The sequence below is a fragment of the Gossypium raimondii genome, chromosome 13 (assembly GCF_025698545.1).
Source record: "Gossypium raimondii isolate GPD5lz chromosome 13, ASM2569854v1, whole genome shotgun sequence".
In the NCBI taxonomy this organism is placed as follows: domain Eukaryota; kingdom Viridiplantae; phylum Streptophyta; class Magnoliopsida; order Malvales; family Malvaceae; genus Gossypium; species Gossypium raimondii.
The window spans coordinates 13,175,993-13,200,381 of record NC_068577.1 but is presented as its reverse complement, the minus strand read 5'-3'; the positions used below and the strand labels follow the sequence as shown (position 1 = coordinate 13,200,381).

Sequence of the window (24,389 nt, the reverse complement as noted above, 5' to 3'; positions counted from 1 at the left end):
ATTTTGAGCAAAAACGAGCTAAGTGCTAATAGAAAATTGGAGAATAAAAAGTGGATTTCTTTTAAAATTAAGAAGGAAAAATATGTTTGGAACCTAGGAAAATCAAAAGGATGAAGGGAATTTGAGAGAAAACTCTTAATTTTTCAAATCTAACTTACTTTTGAAATGGTTGAAAGTGTGGAGGGAAGGGATAGTGGGTGGTTTTATATAGCCAACCAAATTTTAAAATTTGGGATATTTACCCCAAGCCCCCTCCTATTTCCTCCCTTGTTCTAATAGCTCCCATTTCTATTAAATCTCTTAATTTACACACTAGACCCCGAATTTAATAATTGTTCCAATTTAATCCTTACTAATATATTTTTATTAACTCAATTATTATTTATTTTTAAATTATTACTATTATTATTACCTAATTAATTGCTTATCTTATTTTTATTTTATTTCATTAACTTTTAATTTCTACGACACTAAATCCGATATCTTACTCGAGCCCACAATTAAGTTACCTAATTTTTCTAACCAGATTTTCAGGGTGTGACAACTAGGGACATGTGTGGGGGACTTGTTACATACCAAGAATCGGTCTAGTAGCATCGGATTAGGAAACCAAGAATCCGATTCGGATCCTAAAGTTAGTTTCATAATGATTAATAAATAAAATATTAAAATAATAACCGGGTATAAAATTTAGAGTCGAAAAATTAAAATTAAGCATTCGAGAAATAATTTTCTTAAAATGGATTTCAAAAACAAAATTGGATTTGAAAATAATTAAGAAAATACGTCTTAATTTAAATGAAAGGACTGATTTGAAAAACGGTAAAAACAAAAAGTGTCTTAAAAGTAAAATCCCCAAAATTAAAAATTATGTTTTTCTCCCTTACCTATTTAAATACCACCCACATCTCTTTTCCCCCATGAGATTTCCATTTGAAAAATTCCCTAAAATTAAATCAGAGCTTTTTTTCTTCTCCCAAATTAACTAATCCCTACTCATTTTCTTGCTTTCCAAACACCAAAATTCCTTTCAATTTTAAATAAAATTCCTCTTTTCTTCATCAATTTCTTCACCTATTCTCAAACATTTTTCATCAAATTAGAGTATCAACTCGTTGTTTTTCTTCAATTGAGGTAACATTCTGATTTCTATGATAAATCTAAGTTTGTTGTTTTACAATTAAAATTTTAATCAATTATATTGAGAAGTACATAGATCTAAAGCTTTTAAATGGAAATTTGGCTTGAAAATGGTGAAACTCAAAATATTAAGTTAAATGACCACTTTAAATTTATTTTCAACTTGTTTTGAACTGATTAGAAGGTTTTTTTCATCTCAATTTGATAGATCATTAAAGAATTTTAAGAAATTGAGAGTTTTCCTATTTGATTGTTCGTGTAAGCTCAATTTCCTGAAAAGGTTAGATATGAAGAATTAGGTGCTTTTGATGGCTTAGATCTATAATAATATGATGTTTAGGATGTTTAAAAACATGTTTAGGGATTAGAAATAAAAATTGAGTAATAAAATCACTTATCTCGATTAACTAGTTAAGTTTTCAGTATGAAGAAAGGAAAAGCATAGATCTATGATTTTGTTGTTGTTTGAATGTAATTAAGGTTGTTAGTGATGAGTTTATGTTGTGTTTAATAAGTAAGCAAACTGTCGGATCCATCAGAAGCCTCTAAGAGCAAAGCGAAGGGCAAAGAAAAGCTAATTTGAGCTTTCGGTATACGAGTGAAAATGAATAGGTGAGTATTTAGAATCGCTGCTTCTAAGCACAACTCACTGCTTAGGTTAGCCTAAACACCTATTCTATGTTCTGAGTATAAGATTCTTACTCGATCTATGTTATATTACATGTGATGTTTGTATATTGTGATATATGATACATGTGAGATATTTAAGCATGTGCTATGTGTATATGAAAGTGAATGATAAGTTACTTGTTGGTTTTACACACACCTAAGTGATTTAAAGTGAATATGGCTCTTTGAACAATTGTGATAACACTTGAGAGTGCATTAAAAGTGTTTGTGAAAATTATGTGAATAAGTGTTATTGACAAGTGAAAGTGTGCATAAAATAATAAGTAAATGTGTGTATAAGTGGATATGTTGGAATTGTGATCTCTTGGAACCATTGGATATCATTAGCATGCCATAGGATTATGACTACTCACCGCCATTTGTTTATGTTTGAGTGTTGAGGCCCTGGGACTAGTTTGGAGAGATAAGAAAATGATGAGCTTGGCTTTTTTAATCGGGACTGTTTGGTGTGTTTGAAGAGTGTTAGCTTTATGCTACACTTATATGGGAATCTGATATACTCTTAGACTCATGTGGAGTGTTTGGAGATTCGATTATCTAATGCATTATGTTTCCATACATGTTTCATAGTCACAAATTGCCAATATATCAACGTGAAATGCTATAAGTTATGTTTAATGCAATGCCATGAATGATTGATAAAGTATGCTTTCTCTTAACCATGGATTATGTGTTTATTTTGTGGCTTTCATGAGCACTCATTGAGCTTGAATAAGCTCACACTCGTATTAATATATTTTGCAAAGAATATCTTTAACGAGGAGGAGGAGTGTGTGAACCAAGTGATCCAAAGCAAGGCAAACTATTTTGAGTATGTGATGTGTTTTCAACTACAAAAGAAAGGTAATGTGAGACCATATTTGAGGTGATTAGGCTTGACTTTGTTTTTGGTTGTAAATGGAATTTTATGGACTGTTTAAAAGACTTTTATGTTTGGTTTCAAGTGTGTAGGGGTGTGCAAAATTCGGGTAAAACCGAAAAAATTTGGTTAATTGACCGAATTCGGTTAATCGGTCGGTTAACCGAATTTTTTCGGTCGGGGGTCGGTTAATTATTTTTTGATTTTTGGTTAACATTAATTCGTTCAAACCTGTTTGTTAATCAATTTTTTCTGATTAACAAAAAATTAATAAATAAAATTATAATATATAAATAGGCCCACTATTCACCTAAACCCAATCTAAACCCAAGTATTCAACCCAACCTAATTACCCAACCCAACCCAATCATAAAATTAAATTACAAATAATTTAATAAATAAAAAAATTTAAAACTAAGACTAAAACTAAATTCTAAAAGTCTAAAAATAATTTCATTATGTAGTGATTCAATTTTTTTAATTTGGTCAATTCGGGTAATTCGGTTAATTCGGGTAATTCGGGTAATTCGGTTAATTGGTTAATTTTAACCAAAAATAAAAAACATATAATTTTCGGTTAATTCGGTTAATCAATCAATTAACCAAAAATTTCGATTCGGTTAATTTTTTTGAAAAAAATTTCGGTTCGGTTAACGGTTAAAGATTTTGAAAGGTCGGTTAATTCGGTTAATGTTATTTCGGGTCGGTTAATCGGTCGGTTAACCGAATGAACACCCCTACATGTGTGATTGAAGTTTGTGATTGATGGTTGAACAATGTATGGTTTTGGTTGAGATGTATGATGAATAGTGTTCATGTCTCTTGGTGAGATATTGTTGTAGATGCTTAAATGGTTTGCTAAATGTTTGGAGAAGTTTAAAATGACCATTTGGTATGAAATGAACCTATATTGCTCTTAAAAATGCATGAAATGCAAATTTGACATGTGTAATTGAGATATGAATTTAGGAATGCATGTTATCATAGCTAATTACTTAGAGTGTGTAATTTGGATATGGTATATTATAGAATAATTGAGCATGTTTTGAATGATCTTTGTATGCTATATGATGTGTTTGAAGTGAGAAACTGGCATAAAAACATGATATGGTATGTTTGTCTGAGTCGAAATGGTAAGTACAAGTTGCTAGGTTGTTTTTGCAGAATTTGCAAACAACGTCGCGATGATGTTGGTATGACATCGTGATGAGGGGTCGACGTTGAGACATTTATTTTCATGTTTTCGAGACATGATGTCTTTACCAGAGCATGTCGCAATGTGTCATTCGCGTTGTCACGACGTGACTCACGATATGTTTTTGTCATGTTATGTTATCTTTGCAATTAAGTCTTGATTTTTATGTATTACTATTAGAGTTCTTAATTGCTATGAAATGCCTTCAAAATTATCATCAATAAGTTTTATATGCCTAATTTCATGATCCTACTTTTAATTTTGCAAAAAGATTTTCTAGTTATTTTGCTAAATTTACAATTTAGTCCTTAAACCTTTATTTTAAAAATAAAATGAGTTTTACCTATTGGTTGATTCTTTCAAATATGGTTTCATATGATACTCTAAAAAAGCTAAATGTATGATTAATTTGTTGAATTACGAATGATTCGCATGTTGTGTGTTAAATGATGATTTTACCCCTGATTGTTATTTTGATGATTTTTGCTAGATAAGCATAAGACTTGGGTTTGTATGTTATTCATAACTGTTAATTGATAACTATGCTTAATTATGCTATGGTGTAAATGGTGGTTTGCGGTATGGTCACATAAGTGACTAATGTGACGTTCCGGATTCAGATTGGACTGTCTCGGTTAGATTTGGGGCGCCACAGGACTCAAGGAGATGGTAAAACATTTATAAAAGGTGGTCAAATCTCATTTTCAAAGGCATTCACGATACTTGAAACAAAGCACTTCAATCCATGATCAAATTTATACGACCATTGGATTGTAGTTACATTGAAGAGAAAAATAAAAAAAGATTTATTTAGAGATTCTAACCTAATTTTATAAAAATATTTATTTATTTCAACTTTTAGATCTTATTTATACTCAAAATTTATGTATACAAATTTTTGGCCGATAATATTTCCTTTCATCTCTTTTATACTTTGTATGAGCTTTTATGGTGAATGTTGTGCTAAGAATATCATCTAATCTGTAATTACTAGGGTAGCAAGTACACTTTTTGTAATTATAAAGAATTATAATTCTCTAGATGTGTTTGATGATAGAGTGTAATTACATCTTAATTTCTCATGTCATGCTTGATAGTACAAATTATAATTACATAGTTACATAGTTTATCTTTTAAAAAATATTAATTACTATAAAAAACTATCAAGACAATAAAAAAATTCTAAACGAGTAACAAAAATTAAAACCAAATCATCATACGTAATATGTTCGTTTAATAAAGTAGTCTCTAATACTAATACTAATAAAAATAACAAGAAAAATAAAAATCATATACAATTTTATCTAATTGCTCTAATGTTTCATATTTGTTTGGCTATTCCTCTTTAACATTTAACATATACTCCTTATCATCATTTGTTGGTCTCTAACGAGTTCTTTATCATCCGAATTCAATATGTATAATTAATATTATCAAGAACTCATTCTTCCATCTACATTTCAAAGTATGAATTATCCTAATTCCACCTATGAATGAAGTTATGAAGTATGCAACATGTTAGTACTATCTAACTTTGTTTTTTTTTTATACTATACTAAAGTGATGTTAATATGAAAATTCTTTTTTAAAACAACAAATGTCCTCCTAATGACATTACAAACCTTTGAAGGTATCAAATTAAAGAGTTTGCGAGCCTTCTCTGGTGCTTTTGTCAGGCTTCATTCTCTTAAATGGTATCGCACCCCATGATATGGTGCGAGAGAACCTTTTGTATTTCCATAATTAGCATTTATCACATAATATTTAGGTTCATGGTGCAAATAGTTTGTAGTTTTTATTATAAGAACTTATATAAACTTAATTTGGAGAAAGACTAATGCTAAGTTATAACTTTTTTATAATACGTAAATTGAGTTAAAATAATATAAAATTTATAATATATAGTCTTTATAAAAAAGGTTTTATAAAATATCGATAATTTTTACAATACTTATGAATAATATATTTTTTGTCATAACTTTATAAAGTTATTTTTTATAAGTTATGGGAAAATATAACTTTTTATAAATAATTATATTATTAGTTTTTGTCAAAAAAGTATATTATTATTTTTATAATATATAACATGAACACGTAAATAAGTTATGTCCATACCTTTTGATCATACGGTTTTTTATAAATAAGTATATTATAACATGTAAATTATTTTTATAATATATTTTTGGCCTTAAATTTTGAATTTTAGGATTTAAATAATATAAAATTTCTATTTTAACATTATAAAATGCACATAAATTATTTTTATTATATAATTTTTAAGATTTATAATATAATTTTAAAAAGTTTTTAGTCAGAACTATCTCAAACATTCATACATGTTTATGCTTATAACATAATTGTTATAACTTGTATAAAAATAGTTTTCTAAAGTTAAATCATGTGTAATGCCCTCAACCTGACCCGATTCTCCATGTCTAGATCTTCGTATTTTTACATAATTCACTTAACAAAATTATTAAACAAGATTCTTATATTTTGACTCAAGAAAATTTTTCCTTAACGCTTACCATTATTCATTATTAAACAAGAAAATATATTCAAACATCAAACATTATATCTATAAAAATTTATTGCAATACATAAGTTTATTAAAACAAACTCATATGGTGTAATACTACGATACACCACTTGTCCAAACAAGCGCACTGTATGCAAAATTTTCCCTGTTCGCTACTTCTCTGACGTACTCCTGACTTATCCCTCTTAGCGGACACACTTAAACAACAACACCTGAAATATAAACATAACATTTAGTGAGTTCAAAGGAACTTAGTGAGATTGGACACAACATACCTTTTTAACTTATCATGCTGAACTCTTCATCTTGAATATTTGGATTTCCTCATATCTATCTTTGGAAAATACATTCACATTGTCAATTAAATGATCACATACTTATACACCACTCATAATTCTTAACGTATCATCATTCGTCTAACTGCTTGGCTATCTCTAGATCTTAACAGACGATACAACCTTTTCCTTTTCTCTTCAGACAATTTTAAATAGTTAACCGTAGACATTATCCTTAGTGGATACCACTTACTGGTCTTGCTAAATCAAACCTTAATTGAACTATATTCTATCTCAACCAAATACATACTCACACTGATGAGAACCACTTCAAATCATTCAAAAAAAATTCACACGTCTTTGTTACAGAGCACAAGACCTTCAAATTAGCGAACAACTCAAATTCCTTCAAGTCTCAAAACAAGCCATCATACTATTCACAAATAATAAATACTAGATAACTCATATTTCCACCTTAATAACACGGATAGCTCAAACTGACAAACCCTTACATCGAATATGCCCTTATAATAAACTTGGTAGATAACCACAGCAGATACCCTCATTAAACATACTGATTTATACTTCTTTTCAAGAAACTTCCTTTAAAACTTATTCAATTTCACCACAAAACTTTCCACGCCAAATAATTTCAAACAAATCATATCATTATCATAGATTTGTCAGAATACACCACAAGGACCAGACAGAGATATGCCACAAAGGCATCATATGGAATATGCCACAAAGGCTAATAGAGTACCTCAAAGGCTAACAAAATGCCACGAAGGCCAAACCATAATACACTACAAAGGCTAAATAGAATACCACCCAAGCACCCCCTAAATTGTCGTGTTTGTGATATGAATTTGCCTAAACTCACATCGCGTAAGATTTTCCCATCATCGCCCTGGTACATGTAGGAAATCTCAATCAATAATTGCAGCTCATTTGCCCCTTTTTCAGAAATATGTCATGGCCATGTACTTTCTTTAGAATTTACAAAACATAATTCATGTTTACTGTCCCGATAGACTTCATCGATTACCACTGTGGTGTCAAAACTCACATCACATGACTTTCCAACACTGAGCTACACCCTATTTCCCCAACCTTATTACTCACACCTCAAATCTAACATAAGTACCCACTCAGATATGCTAAACTCATTTTCTTAACCAAATCATACTTAGTACACGCTTTACACACATTGACACGATCACATATCATAGTATACTTCTCAAATACACAAGGTACACATACAGAGTTGCTTCACAGAATCATGTACACCCATACATACAACTCATTACTTATTAGACTCACCTGTAAACTAAACTAAGATTTCATAACTATTTTAAAAAAATATTCAAATATTCACACGTTGTTTTTAGGAACATCAATTACAAACAATCTATAAAAATGGACTTGTATGATGATATTAGAGACTTACCTTGCTGAAGGTCAAAATCCTCAATTTTGAACGTCTTTCACGAACTCGTAGCATAAACTACTTAAAAGAACATGGATTCACTATTAAAACTCATTTACAGACAGATTACTAACATCTCATCTACAGATAACCCCCATGCAAGACCTCTTAATCATAACTTGTTGCATATATATATATATATATATCATAGTACCCTTACTCTTAACATGCAAAATTGTTAGACTTACCAGAAGATAGAACATCCTCTGATTATTCCCAAAATTTTTAGCTTCTAGTCTAATGAGGAAAGATGACTTTTGAACGAAATAAAAAGAATCAGAGACCAATATTGAAAGAAGAAGAAAACTTCCCCACGAACCTTCTACACACACACATATATATAAACCAGCTTGCACTTTAGAGGAATTTAACAAGTGTCACTTGAATTCATAATTTGTCCTTTTTAGTGGCCTATAGATTCCGAGAAAAACATAAATGAGGATCCTGAATAAATATTACTTGACTTCCTATTTGACTAACCATTCCTATTTGACTTCCTACCAGATCACTGTACAAACTTAACAAGTACAGTACTCAGACAAGCTAGGCGTATTATAAATATTTGGCAGTAACTCATGCAATAATTACCTTTTTTCTTAACAAAATCTTTTTCTTTGAAATAACCCAAATTAAAATTTCATTTACTTACACGAAAATTACTATACGCTTACTCTTATTCGCCAAAGGAAAACATATGGGTGGATTATAATTTGCCAAATAGAAAATTTTACTGCTACACGTCTCAATCTCAGATCCACCAGACTTGGGGTGTGACATCATGTATAAGTGTTTGGAAAGCTATAAGGTAATTAAATTTGGGTGTAATTATTTGAGTAATTATTTCAATTCTCACCCTCCCCTAAGAATGAGAAAGTGTAATTGGTGTACTCCAATTACATCCAATTTTGTAGGACCTATCAATTATAATAGTTATCTAAACTTATGATCATTTGGTATTTATAAGTTATTACACTCAAATTTAATTACTAAATAGTTTTCCAAAAACTACCTTACTAGTTTTTATCAAAGAGATGTTAAGAAATGAAGAAAGTGAGAAGGAATAAATAAAGAATTAGGTGGGGATTTTCTGCCATTTCATTTGCGAGTGTTTATATACACAAGAATTACCCACATAAAAGGATATTAATTACCTACATCTAGAGCATGTGATCCACAATTAATGGGATTTATTAAAGGAAAACACATATACAAAAATAGTTATAATGATATTTCTTAGTATCCAAAATCAAATTGATGGTCGAATTAATTAGGTTACTGGTTAGTTGATTAAATTAGTCTAGACGGTTCGATTAAATAAATAATTAAAAATATTATAGAAATAAAAATATTAAAAATTGATTTAATTACTGATTCAACTGATTTTTTTAGCCCAGTTCACGACTCAAGTGCTCTAAAGCCTTTCTTTAGATTGGTACCTCGATTGATCCCGGTCCAACTTGTTCGACTGACTAATCTGGCTCTGTTCAACAAACCATGTTTAGCAGTCCCCTTATAATTAGAGGTGTTCATGAATTGGGTAGAGTCGAGTTCGGGTCAAACTTAAACATGATATTAGTACACTCTATGATTGCTCAAGCTCGGTCTGACTCAAATCTAAAATTTTGTCCAACCCATATTTATAAATGACTAACCTAAGTCCATTTTAGGCCAACCCATCTTATTTTTAAATTTTTTAAAAATATTTATATTATTTTATTTTAATATTTAATACTTTTATATTTTTTCACTTATGGAAATTATATATAAAATTATTTTAATATGTTTACATTATATTTTTATATATTGCTATAGATTTAATTTGGTTAAAATATGTTGTTAATATTTGTACTTTGACAAAATTTGGGATTCTAGTCCATGTACTTAAAAAGTTAAATAAGTCTTACTTTTATTTAAAAATCTTAGTTCACTTAAATCATTAGTATTTTCTGTCAAAATTTGTCAATTTAAAAATTTGACTTGACTATCTTCATTTGACGTGGCATATAATTGACAAAAAAATAAATATGTTAAATTGATAAAATTTGTCAAAAACTACCAAAGACTTATGATTCGACTAAAAATTTTAAATTGAAATAGTATGATGATTGAATTTTTAACTTTTAAAGTATAAATATCAAATCTTAAATTCTATACAAATATAGGGACTAATAAAATTTTAATCAATTAATTTTATGTGTTATAAATTATATGATGTATATAAATAATATAATATATTATGATCTTAAAAAACAAATTAAACTAGAACATTAAATGTTGGGATTCAAGTTCGATCCACATTTTAAATGATGTAATTATTTTATCTAATAAAATTTTAAACTCTAATATTTTTATCTAAATTCTTAAAAGAATTTTTGCCAACTTTAAATGAATAATCTGCTTTTTAACAGTTGTAATCCACGACCTCTATAACAATGAGTTTGTGAGTTAACGAAATTTTAAAATTTTGATTCTTTGTAGTTATTATATTTTTAAAATTTTAAAATTCCTTAGCAAACAATAATTATTCAATTCATTACCTTCATTATTTCTAAAATCCGAAACGACGGGCATATTTTCATATATGTAATATCATATAAATTTATTATTTTATATATTACTCATTAAAAATATAATTAATAGTTTAACAAATTATCATTTACGTCAAGCCTGAAAATTAAAATTAATATATTTATATATAAAGAGAGAGACTTAAAATGATCCAATTGTAGAATATAGATTAAATTTTTAATTATATGCATAATATAAGACTATTAATTGAATTTAACCAAGCGGGTTGAACTACTATTACTAGAGCCAGATTAAAATTTTAAAATCTGAAACGTACATAGACTAAATTGACTAATTCAAAAATATAAAGACTAAAATGACCAAAATAAAATATGTAGACTAAATCCATAACTTTGTCATTGCAACTTAAAAACAGTCTTAGTGATTTATATATAGAAAAAGTTTGTCCAAGTGAACCAGAAAGAATTTTTAAAAGGAATAATAGAGAGCTATCTAAACTTGATTACTAGCACTTATTTAGTATTTAAAAATTTTTTAGACCTAATTGATTCCTAAATTTGGAAACCGCCAGTCAACTAAATACTTTTTTAGATACTTTACTAACATCGTTAAATACGTTAACATGATACTAACGATTAATAGCATGATGACACGTGGCATTCTCATATTTTGACACGTGACAAAAAAATAAAAAATTTAAAATTTGTAAAAAAAATATTTTTTACCACATGCCAAAATGTGTGACTATCATGTATTATTATGTTATTGGTCGTAAGTGCCATGTCGAATCATATTAGCGTATTTTAACAACGTTAATCAAGTACCTAAAAAATATCAAATTGGTATGAATTGACAAAAGAAAATTTAGATACCAAACAGGTATGAATTGTCAAATTCAAGTTCAGTGTAGATTAACCCTTTTAAAAAGCAATTTTAAAACCAAAATCATTTTTCTAGTACTAAACATCCTTAAACAAATATTTTGAAGTTAAAACTGCTTTTCAAATTAATTATTAAATAAGTTGATATTGAAGTTTTAAATTTCATAAATAAAATTAAAATTCTTACCTTTTATTTTTGAAAATATAAATTAAAAGATAATTTTTAATTAAAAATATATGAATTTTGGAGATGATTGGATTTTTATAAGTAGAACCGAGTCATGAATAAGTTAATTAAGTATGGTATATTTTATTTAAATTATTAATAATTTAATGACAAATTGTAACAGTGTCATAGTTTGAATAAATTTTAATATATAAAAAGTAATTTTAATAGAATAAGTAAAATGAACTTTACATGGAAATATAAAACTCCTGATAAACTTTAATTGTATGAGAGTGTTTTTAGTTTTTTTTAAATATTTTATCATAAATCAATTTAAATTTACACAAAATAAAATTTAAAATACAATAAATTTCAAACATTTAAAATTATAATTTCAACAAAACATCATTTGATTCTTACAAACTTTAAATAAATATATTTGTTATATAAATTTTTTTCATTTACACGTGGGTTTACAATAATCTATGGTATATATAAGGACTTAAAGAACTAAAAGGATAATAAAATAATAAGATGTAAAGATAATTAAATTTAAGAAGAAAAAATAACTAAAAAATGGAAAATATCTCAAGAGTCATGAGGTTGGGGAGAGCTATAAGCCTATAACTTCATAAAACAAAGATCCAACTGACACTCAAGATGTTGAAACTGGTTCGCCTCCGTTATTCTCCTAGTTTCCAGCTTCAACCTCTCGCCTCCTTAAAAACTAACCAAAAGAGCCGCTCAGCTGCAGCTATTCCCAGCAAACAGTTATCCCTTGCCCCCAGTTTCTGTTCCTGTTGTGGAAGAAGACATTTCATTGAAGCTGCCACTGCAGCTTTTCTTCCAAGTTCCCCTTCCAAATCCAATGCCTCCACTTCAGACTCTGATCATTACTTGGTACCTTCATAACTGGTAGATTATTTATTGTCTTTTAAAACTTTTAACAGAGAATATTTTGATGTGCAGGATTTGCTCAACAGGATTCACCCTCCAAGGCCCGATTGGTATGAAGAGTTTTATGCCTCGGTTATGGACACAAGCATGAAACCTTATGAGGCCAAAGTTAGTAACTATTTTATGCCTTTTTTTCATATACATACATATGTACGGTTGAATTACCTATTCTTTTGTTAAATCTCAAGATTGCAGGTTACAAGTCACAACTTTTTGAGAAACTAAAGGGAAAGGCCAAAAGGGTACTGGAGATTGGGATTGGGACAGGTCCCAACCTTGAGTACTATGCTGGTGATAATGAGGTCCAAGTTTTTGGCTTGGATCCTAACAAGAAGATGGAGAAGTATGCTCGAGCAGCGGCCACCGCAGTCGGTTTACCGTCGAAGAATTTTCATTTCATAGAAGCTGTAAGTTTTTTTAGTCCTAGTAGCAGCTCTAAATAATAAATGGCAGAGTTTAATAGGTTTCTTATCCATGACAAGTACATTTTCAACTTTATTTTTTTCTGAATTGGGGACTGCTGCATTTATCCAGGTTGCAGAGGCTATTCCAATAGATGATTCATCTGTCGATGCAGTTGTTGGTACACTTGTATTATGTTCTGTCCAAGATGTTAACATGGCACTTACAGGTAGTTTATCATGCTCCAATGAAGTTCAATGGTAACTTCTGATTTGACCTACAATAATTAGAATGTTGCAATGAATTTTTAACTTTTGATCACTTTGTTCAGAGGTGAAAAGGGTGTTGAAACCAGGAGGACTTTTCCTGTTTATCGAACATGTTGCTGCCGAAGGTATTAATCCGAACCCGAAGTTTAACTCGTTGATTTCTACAAGAAGTGACATCAGTATATGCAATTAGAATCCAAAATAACATCCATGCATTGTAATATTAGTGTTGTAATTGCAGATGGAACAAGTCTGAGGTTGTGGCAGACACTAGTTGATCCATTGCAACAGGCAGTTGCGGATGGATGTCACCTTACCAGAGAAACCGGGAAATATATATCTTCATCAGGGTTTTCAAGTTTGGAACTAAGCATGGCTTCTTTGTACAATGCTCCCTTCTCATTAATAACTCCACATGTCTATGGAGTTGCTTGCAACTAAAGCCTCAAGTTTTATCTATCAGTCATGCATATACATGTATATATATATGCTTTCTAATTATCAGCAGCTCTCAACAAAAATTCCTGCTTTTAAGTGGTCTAATTTTGCCCCAATCCTTATATTTTTTGAACTTTTGAAATTTATCCATCTGCTTCTTATTTCAGAAATTTAGGTTGTCTACTTTTCCGATTTAAAAAATTAAAGTCGTATTAATAATACTGCTAATTGATTTCTTTTAAATTTGATTACGCTTTATTAATTGAATTTTTATTTTTAAATTAAACTTTTGAATATTAGAAGCCTGGTGCATCAAAAGTGTTGTCAATTAAATATAGATTTTTCTTTAATCAAACAAGTGGAGTACTAAATTTATGGGATTTAAAGTGGAGGTTAAATTTTAAAAGTAAAAGAAGTAGAGGGTTTGAGAATAGAATTAAACCCAAAAAATTGCTTATCAACTTTTGAAATAAGGATGACAAAACTTGAATCTCACGTGAATTTTGAACTGATTTGTTTCGAATTGAATGGGCTTTTTCTTTGAAAAATAGATGCAAGGTGAGATGGATTTATTTTAGGAGCAAGTATGGAACAGTTATGATAATTGTTTGCCTCATTTTGTCTTACTTTATGAAATAATCATTTTACCATAATCTATTAAACAAGTAAAAATATAAAAATGTGTTATAGAAAAATCATAAGTTTTTTTATGGGAAGAATTATTTTTAAATATTTAATTTCTTTTAAAAAGATTAATAAAATTTTAAATTGAAGCGAGGCCGTGTGAGAATGAATGTATTTAACATTTATAGAGGTAGTAGTAATTTTTAAGATTATACATTTATAGTGGAGCAAAATAGGCCATGGGGCACAATGTGCTAGCTATGGAACAAGTGGTGGATTTGTGTAAATTTGCTCCACTCTACTTCATTGCCATTCCTAATTTTAAAGGTTTGATGTCGCATTTGTACTAAAAATTGAATGACATTGATTAACTATTGTTGTTTCCATTTTGAGCCATTTAGAATATTGCAAATTATAAAATCCTAACCTAACAAAATAATTGAATCACGCTCGCACATTACATATAACGGGAATTATCTAAATAAAGATATACAATTTATTCTCCCAAAGACTTAAACTTAGATAAACATATCTTAACCATCAAGTCAATCACATGTTTAAAATCCAAATTCAAAGCTTTTTTTTATATAATTCAAACCCATCAATTGCATGTTCGAGATTCCAATGTTTGTCACTATTAACGTTTCTTAACTTAAGAAAATGATCGACTATTAATTTACACTATATCTAAGTTTGTAATTGTGTTAGAGTTATGAGTTAATTAAACACTAATTTAATTGAAAAATAATTAAAAAATTACTTCATTTAAAGAAAATATTATGAGAAAGATATTTGTATCTTTTTATATAAAAATTTATAAAAAATATTTAAATTCAAAATAAAAGTAGATAGTAAATATTTTTTCACCGATTAATAACATGTATTCGGATGCGTGTCTTGCAGTGGGCAAATTAAGAAAATGAGAAATATTGGGGGGGCAAAGTTGGCAGATAAAAACATGGGGGAGCATTTTGAACATGAGTCTGATTATTGGCATTAAATTAATAATGCTTACGAGCGGGTGCAAAGAATATGATTAGGTAGGTATCATTTTACTCTAATAAATTTGGTGTTATTAATCAACCACTCTATATCTTATTATTATATTCAATTGTTGAGCTTTAATATAATCAATTAACACCATTAAAATATATTAATCAACAAAAATATTCTCATTTAACTTCTTTAAAATATTGTATCAATAAATTAATATCTTTAAAAAAAATTATTAGTCGATTGAGTTTTAGTTTAGTTGACATTGACGTTATTTTTGGTACGAGAGGACTTGGATTTAAGTACACTGAAATGTATTATCTTTTTATTTAAGGGTTGAGGTGACATGGATAAATAAGAAATTGATTAATGCAATTTTAATATTTTGAGTTTGGAAAGTAAATTAAATTAATTTTAAACCGGAAAGTGAAAAAGAAAATGTGGACTAGTTTTAGAAATACACAAAGAACAGAGGTCCTAATTTGAAAATAAAAAGATATTAAATTAATCTCCCTTCCCCCAATAAATTAGGGTTTGTTTTCATTCTCCAAAATCCCTCCGCATTTCTTCACGATTGCATTTCGGTTTCCTTGAAATCGTAAGTTATTACACTGTCTTTGTTCCTTTTTTGCATAATCGTAGCTTCCTTTAAGTCTCTCTGAACTGTTCTTTAAAGCTATTTGAATTACCTTTTGATTTTTTTTTGTTTGTTACTGTTTTTAGTTACTTATACTCGGCTTCCATTTTAGTTCTCCTCCCCCCCCCCCCCAATTTTCTGATGTTCAAAACTTATGAAATTTGTTGCATTCTGGGCTGTTTGATTCTTAGCTCTATGGCGATATCAAGTTTACATATAAAAAATTCTTTATAGTTTGTCAAAAAATAATTTTGCTTAATTTGTATGAAATTATTAAAATTTACTGCTGGCATTTCTATTTTAGGAGTATCTGTGAGAAAGTTGACTAGAGAATGTTTTGGAAAAAATGATATAATGAAAGTGCACTTGATCATGAACTTGGAGGGATTTTTCCCCCTTTTTTTTCTCATTTATTTTTATTTCTTTGCAAAATATTTTGGTTTTTTATTGTTGTGTAGATGTATGATTTTTACATCTAATTGTGCTTATATGACCTTTTCCTTCCAGGTTTCTGTTTTGATGGTGGTGACTCTCAAAAGGAACTGCTGAGGGTATTTATCATGCTTGCACAATGAAATACATTTTTTTAGCTTTACTGATGAAGGTGTGTTTTGTGATTTTTTATATTTATTGAAGATTGGGTCTCAATGTCGAAATGGTTGTGGGGAACAAAACATATGTTGAGGATGTTGTGATTCTTTGAGTTATTTGTTGGAAAGCTTTGTAAAAGTCAAAAGCTTGTTGAGTTAGAACTTGTGAGGTTTACAAAAAATAGCTAAGACGGGGTCGCTGTGTTGTGTGGCTGCAAGGCCACATGGGTCAAATGCAGCCAGTAGAGACTGGTCCATGGGCCCTCATGAGCCTTATTGGCAAACTAATACAAGTTTCTCGCCACCCCCTTCAAGATGGGATTTCCATTTTCAACCCGATGGGCCGTCATACAGTTCACATGATGGGAGTCAATTGTATGAATCTTCTACATCTCCAAACAGCAAAGAAAGTAGGGGCTGGATGAGGAGAAACTTTCTTTACAATCATCAATATTCTACATCTGATGGTGCTGCGCCCTTTTTAAGTAGTCCATCTGACCTTTCTCAGGGTCCACAGTGGACACCTCCAGTAATACAGGAAATCACGCTTGATGATTATGAAACTGCCATGGCAAGAGGTAAGATAGTTGAGAGTGTTACTTTGATTGTTAAGCTGTATTGACATTGTCTTATTTTTTATTCTCACTTCTGCACTTCCATTTCCTTTGCTGGACATGTTTTGTCTGATAGTCATGGGGCAATTGGCTAAATCTCATTTTGTAACTTATAATTCTCAAATGAAACGATGAAATAGAGGCTTATAAATAAATACACATGTCAAGATGTACGCTTGTATGCAAACATTCAAATGATATGTCTTCCTATGACAAGGACAAGAAGGCCTTCTGATTGATGTCTCAAACTGCACTCCTCTCAGTCCCTCTTGATCAAGAGCAGAAATGTTTGATTTCTAGCTAGGTTACTAGGTTTCTGTAATTAGTTATATTCATTATTGTTATCTTCTTCTTGCTCCATTTGATATTCTTATGTAATAGTTCTGATCCCGGTGCGATATGACCCCCTTTTCTATTGAGATGTTGTCATTTTGGGAATGATGGCATCTAATAATAGAGTTTGCATTGAAAGAACATCAAAGAAAATGCAACAGAATTTCCTGCCTATTCACCTGCAATAGCCATGGCATGACTTCTGATTGATTATCATGCATTTGATTTGCATGATCTTTCATTGTGCTATCATGAGTATTAGGGACTGTGACCTTAGTGTAGAAAGGATAAAAGTCACTGTAGTGAAACTCAATAGTACGTTTCTCCATGTTCCTCATAGGATGGAGAACTGTTAAACCCAATATTGTATCATTTTGATATTGTAAGACTGGCTTTTATTATGTCTTGGCTTTCCTTCAACCTTTAGCTGTTAAGACTCTCTTCAATTGCCATAATATATTTTGTTGTTCCTTTATTGACTTGTATATATCTCTAGTGTAGCAGACACAAGTTTGTAACTGTCATATTTCCTTGGATGCATCAAATTAAAAAATCATTATGTGGAAGAGAAAGCTTTAGTTTATTTTATATTTATGTAACTCTATCAATTGCCTTTTTGCTTTTAGGTTAAATAACCCTGGTGTCTAACAGTCAGTCAGTTGGGTACCTGTTGATAACTCTAATTTACTGTAGATTTATCTTGTCTGTGTTGAAGTTAGAATTATTGAACTAGACTTTCTTTTCTGAGTTTAGTCCTAGACACCTATTTGGCCAGATTCTATGTTAAAATGAACCTATAGGGCAATTTGATTCACAATACTATTTAGGTGCTCTGCATAGAGTCCTCTTAAGTAATTTCTCTGCCAATGTATCTAGGTTATGTTCAGAAACTTTTTTAATGCTCTTGAAATTTAAAAATTTAATTTTGGAAACATACTTGAAAAAGCTTGAATCATTTCCATCAGCTTTGTCTGAAACAACTTATTGTCTTCTTTTCCATGTTAGATCATGTTGGCGGGCAGGCACCCTTCGCTTCTCTTGTTGAGGTACCTTATTCTCATCTTCACACTGGTATTAAGTTGAAAAGGTTTTCCCTAGAATTTATGTTTAGTTGATGGAATTTTGCAGGGGACTTCAACAAATGCAGATAGTGGGGTCTCCACTTCATCTTATTCAGACAGTAGTGAGTCTGAGCCCATGGTCAAGCAATGCTTGTCATCTCATCGCAACATTTCAAGTCGGTATTGCTTTATGTCCAAAGCCATTCACCCTTTGTCATTCCCCATGGAAACTCCTACCACAGGAGTGTTGGACTCTGCAGTTGCAGGGCTTTCTGATGATACGGCCACGCCACAAAGAGATGGCCATCGCTGGAGCAGTGCTAGCAGCAGCAATGATGTTGCAGATATTTCTGAGCCATTTGAATCTGTGATTTTTGGTCGATCATGTGTCCCATCTAATGGTTTTAAATGTGGTTTGTGTGAGAGATTTCTCTCGCAGAGGTCGCCTTGGAGTGCTCGTAGGATTGTAAGAAGTAATGACATGCCTGTTGCAGGGGTTCTTTCATGTGGACACACTTTCCATGCTGAATGTTTGGAGCAGACAACACAGAAAGCTCGCATAAGTGACCCTCCTTGTCCTGTATGTACCAAGCTCGAAGAGCAAAATTCTCCAGAGAATCGAGTCTTCTCTAGGCTTAGGAATAGTATTTCACGGCTTAGATCATTTTCGGAGGATGGACCATCAAGGACTTGGAGCTGTGCACAGGTGGGAGACTGTGTTCAAGGGGCTTTGCATCCACCCCAACGTAGTACAATGCTATTGCTTAACCAGAGTCGCATGAAGAAAAATCTCTTCGTGAAGGTTAATTCGAGTAAAGAATTTCCTGGGAAGCTGAGGAAAAGTAGTTCGCCATCTTTGCAACTTTTTAGTGGGAAGTCAATCGATCAGGGTGCAGTCGGGTGCTCAAAGACGATTGCGGGTCCAAGTGGGAAGAGGTAAGTAAGATTAGTGTTATGTTGGCCACAAACTTTGCATATATCAATTAAGGCTGAATAGTTGGTGAATGGACATTTGAGTAAAAAAAAATCGACTGGAAACTAGGAGATGTTGTATAGATGTGATTTTTGTGGAAACTAAGGGTTGAAATCTGTTAATTTGGTTTGTATTATACAATCTATTTATGATGGTGGAAGTGCTAAATGTGGAAACCAAAATTTCCTGATTATATATGTTAATTCAATTTATAAAAAAGTAAATAAAGTCACTGAACTATTAATAAGTTTATGACTATTCAGAAATTTTTATCCAAGTTATTGGGCTGTTAAAATCGATATTTTATGGTCTCTTTTTATTTGTACTGCTTGCACCAATTCAAAATTTTCTTTCTCATTTTCGTTTACAATTTAATTTTTTCATGAAATAATTCTAAATGTCATGAATTTGCGAACTAAAACTTAAACCATCAGATCGATTTGGATTTAATGTATGCTTTTTTATTTGTTGACGGGTACTTTTTTACAATCGAGCCTCATTTGAGGCTCTCTAATTGGACTTAAAAAAATATAATTTAATGATTTAAAATAGTTTAATAATTTAAATGAAAATTTTTAAATAATTGAATAATATTTTGTAATTTTTTAAAGTAGAGTAATTAAAATATTAGTTTAATCACATTGCATGTAGTAGTAGTTTACGAATTGCCATGCGGGGACTTACGTGCTACCGGGAAAACCTTATTTCTACCTACTTCCATTAACTTTTGGGTTTCAGAAACTTGCTTGGTGGAATTTGCGTTAGAAGTTTTTGATTCCATCTTTGAAGTTTTATATAATAAATTAGTGGGCCTGAAAAATGTCCATTAATAGGTTTTTAAGCTCCCCATCCTAAAGAACATATTGCGGGCCGAATCTGAATTACTACTTTGTCACTTCATCCCAAACTTTCAACAATTAAGGCACTATTGTCTCCGCCTAGGACCCATGAAAATCTTAAGCCCACAAATTAAAATCGGTAGAGAAGTTGAATACGGATTTAACCTACTACTTGATCTATGCAGTTATTTTCTTCCTTGCAAACATTTAGATTTCACTAGAAAAGAAATATAAATACAACCCCCCTCCAATATACTTAAAATGGGCCAAACCCCAGCCTCAACTAAAAACCCTAGCCTCTAAGCACCCCCACTGCTGGAAAAGGAGGGAGGGAGAGCGCTAAGGGGTAGCTGGTCTTGAAAGTGGTTGCACTTGTCGACGGCATGAATATAATTTTTTAAATTTACTTTAAGGATACATGGTAGAATCAATTTTGTATGTATCAATTTATCAAATAATTATCATTTTTGAGTAATATTTTACCATATATAGAAATAATTAAAACGTGAACCGTTGACGTTGACGATTCAACATGTTTATACAATTATCTCTAGAAAATGATATTCAAAAAGTTTGTATATGTGATTCCGTTTTTCATCTTACTTTTTTCTAGATATAATTGATACGATTTATCATGTTATAATATAATTTCTTTTTTGTATAGATAGGGTGAGGGATGAATCCCAAACTCAACAAGAAATGATCCCCAACTGCTATGAGTGATAAAATACAATCATCCCTCGTCAGCCAAATTGCCCCAACTTGGCTTCTCAGAAAACGTTGCCACCACCTCTAATCCATGAACTATGACCACCCTTTTTAATCTATATTCAAATACCCCACATTCCTCAACAACTCACTTTTGTATAGAGAAAAAAAAATACAAAGAAAACGGCTACCCCGTGTTATCTGTTGCAAGAGTTGCAGCCAAGGGTTCACATCCATGGTGTTGATGCATGACGTTACCCACTTTATGAACCCCAACTTGTATCCCATGTGGTGTGGGGATAACCCTCGCATCTCCATACTTTTAACACGAGAAAATAAAAAATAAAATAAAACCCGGCCCAAGCCTTTGAAAAATTTTACTGTGGTCTATTTCTTGGGACCATTGTTTCATGTGGTCTGTTGGTATGACCCTAGACAATTGCACATTGCTACATGACACAACCCGAATCCTTCATTGTCGGTCCTTATTTGATGTTTGCCATTCCTTTTCAAGGCGACCACCGTTCTTTGCAATTGGGTCCTGTTGGAATCATTGCTAGGGTTCCCTACCCATGTTCATTAAAACCCTTGTCATTTTCTTTCAATTTGCCAAAATGACACAAACTCCTACTCTTGGATTTGAACCATTCTATTGGTTGGTCGAGGTCGCAATCTCATCTCAATGTTTTTCTTCTTCTATAAATTTAAATTTAGTATATCCGGTTCAACTTTTAATTTTTTACTTCTTATATGTTTATAATTGATCCAGATTAAAATAAAAATTATATCCATAATCAATCAATACAAATATAAGCCTACCAAGTTGGGTGAATCACCCCAACCTATTCATTCCCAACCATAAATAAAAATCAATAGAAATTAAAAATGTAAGATTAATATGACTTGGTATAATATATTTTGATATATTAAATAAACCAACACTATATATAATGTGACAAAAAAAGCCTGGTTTTAAAGAAGCCGACAGCTAGTAAAAAACAGAACTTTTCATGGGACCAACGTAGCAAAGATTTTTATGACTGTAAACGCGATGTTTGGATGAGTTACGTGCCAAAGACTTCTTACCCATCATGACAGGAGTTATCACGAATGTCAAATACTTGCACATACACTTGGTCGAAATTTTGGATGTGATATCTAAGGATTTCTCATCATTAGAATTCAGGTTAATACCAATCTAACACATCAATAAACCCAACCTTACTTTCTCCATTTTTTTAAATTACTTTTAACTGTTAAAAAAGGGTGATATAGATATAGGGAGGAAGATCATTCAAGTACAACTAATTTAAAAGTAAAATAAAAGGTTTTAAGACCTGTATTTTTTAGGGTGAATTTGGATGGGCGGTGTGTTTATTTGTGATTAGTGTAAAAAGTAAATTAAACACACTGCACCGCAACCCAAAGCCCATCCAAACTCACCATTAATACATAATTACGGAGTTCACTTAATGGTATTGAGAGTCGAGAAAAGCAATTCTAAGGGATAAGAAGGATAGAAGGTTTCTCTAATTAATTTGGGTGAGACACATGTTTATTTGCAGATGGATTACTAATACGAAGTTGCATTTGCCACTTTTGACGTGTTTTTTGCTGATTCGCGAGTGCATATTTGTGCTTTTCCATAGTCTTGTTGAAGACACTTCATTAGGTGTCTACAAATGAAAGCTTGGGCTTTTGAAAAAAAATTAGGGAAAACTTTTTTTCAATAAGGTTAAATTTTTAATAAGGTTAAATTTTTTTTAGGTGGAAAAAAAATCATATTTATAGGTTAAATTTGTAGATCAAATAATATTACAATAACCTACACTAATCAGAGTTTAAGTGGGAAAATAATAAATTAACCTACCCTAATCAAATTTTAAGTGGGAAACTAAAAAATAGAGTTTAATTGGGAGAAAAAAAGCCAAAAAAATACGAGGCATAACTCCACAAATTGTAATTCGAGTTATTTATTGCAGTTGAGATGCATATTTTGATGATTGTTTGATTGATTTGAGTAGCTTTATAGACTAGAATTGGCACCCTAGTTGAACATTTAGGTAGAAGAGACCAAGAGGAGACTCTACCATGTAGACCTCGATTTAATTGTGTCAAATAGTAAGATTGATAGGAGTTCCTAAGTGGAATTTCTTAGATGTGAATGATACTAAGAGGAGGTTTCATTTAGGAATGACAATCAAGATAATCTAAGCATGTGTGTTAGCTCAATTAGTAACTAGCTAAACAATTGACCATCGATTTGTTAATTGCATTTGTTTAAACAGTAAAGAAGGTTTGTAGGTTAGATTACTTAGTAAACACTTTTGGTTAAAATTTTTTATAAAACTGATATTGAATGCATTAATAATACTTAAATTGGATAAGTTGGTAATCGTCTAACTAGTAAGCCGTATAACTAGTTCACAGTTAATTAGTCAATCTCTATAGAAATGATCATTGGAATGCATGAATAAGTATTTCGTTGTAAAAATAATATTAATTTATTACAACTTTACACTATTATGCTTGTGGTTATTTTGTGCTGAAAAGTGAGAAATATATGTTCTATAAAAAAAGTGTACCCGAACAATCAGTTAGGAGGGTTGAGAGTGAGGTTAAAGGCAAGATTCACTAATCGTGATGAAATGACTAAGTATTGTGGGAGAGGGTTGTTCTAGTGCCAAATTATTAGTATGAATTTTGGTCTTAAAATGTTATCATCATTGAAGTGATGTATGCAATGATAGTAGGGGGTTTTACTTGCCAATGCATGTTTTTAAGGTGGACTTTATTGCTTCTAGGCAATTGGCTTAGTACGTTATAAAGGTCTTAATGGCATTTTTCTTAGATTGTTGAAAATTGAGAACTTCCCTTGCCTGGCTATTTTAGGAATTTGCACAAATTGATGTTTCTAAATACTAAGGGTTGCAAGGGGTTTTCTTATTTTACACCTCATAATCAAGAGGATCATTTCTTGAAGGGTAAAAAGAGTAACATGCACTTGTACGAGAAAAAATATATTTTCTTAGAAAGTAAATTGAAGCAAAGTTTTCATTTTCAAACTAAGTGGATGGTTTCCTTGTTAAAGTAATGTAATAGGAAGCCTCATTTGGAAGATCAAACTTTAATAGTGCAACTTAATTATTAGTTGAAAGAGAGAAATCTGAAGATCGATGAAATATTGA

General features: G+C 30.8%; 2 protein-coding genes across 3 annotated transcripts; both read left to right on the top strand.

Moving 5' to 3' along the window:
• The first annotated feature begins 12,350 nt into the window (after positions 1 to 12,350).
• On the top strand, positions 12,351 to 13,934 carry LOC105784460 (uncharacterized). Its single transcript, XM_012610347.2, has 6 exons — positions 12,351 to 12,663; positions 12,733 to 12,828; positions 12,909 to 13,127; positions 13,255 to 13,351; positions 13,454 to 13,516; positions 13,633 to 13,934. The coding sequence occupies exons 1-6, from the start codon at positions 12,424 to 12,426 to the stop codon at positions 13,830 to 13,832; spliced, it is 915 nt and encodes a 304-aa protein (XP_012465801.1). The 5' UTR covers positions 12,351 to 12,423; the 3' UTR covers positions 13,833 to 13,934.
• A 2,014-nt stretch (positions 13,935 to 15,948) lies between these two features.
• Positions 15,949 to 19,847, top strand: LOC105783298 (uncharacterized). Of its 2 annotated transcripts, XM_052626689.1 has the most exons (5): positions 15,979 to 16,044; positions 16,591 to 16,634; positions 16,720 to 17,251; positions 18,626 to 18,666; positions 18,749 to 19,847. In XM_052626689.1, exons 3-5 carry the CDS (start codon positions 16,930 to 16,932, stop codon positions 19,619 to 19,621), a joined length of 1,236 nt encoding a protein of 411 aa, XP_052482649.1. In that variant the 5' UTR covers positions 15,979 to 16,044; positions 16,591 to 16,634; positions 16,720 to 16,929; the 3' UTR covers positions 19,622 to 19,847. The 2 variants fall into 2 exon arrangements, with proteins under 2 accessions (XP_012464126.1, XP_052482649.1); XM_012608672.2 differs by having other exon boundaries at positions 15,949 to 16,044; positions 16,591 to 17,251.
• The last annotated feature ends 4,542 nt before the right edge of the window (positions 19,848 to 24,389 follow it).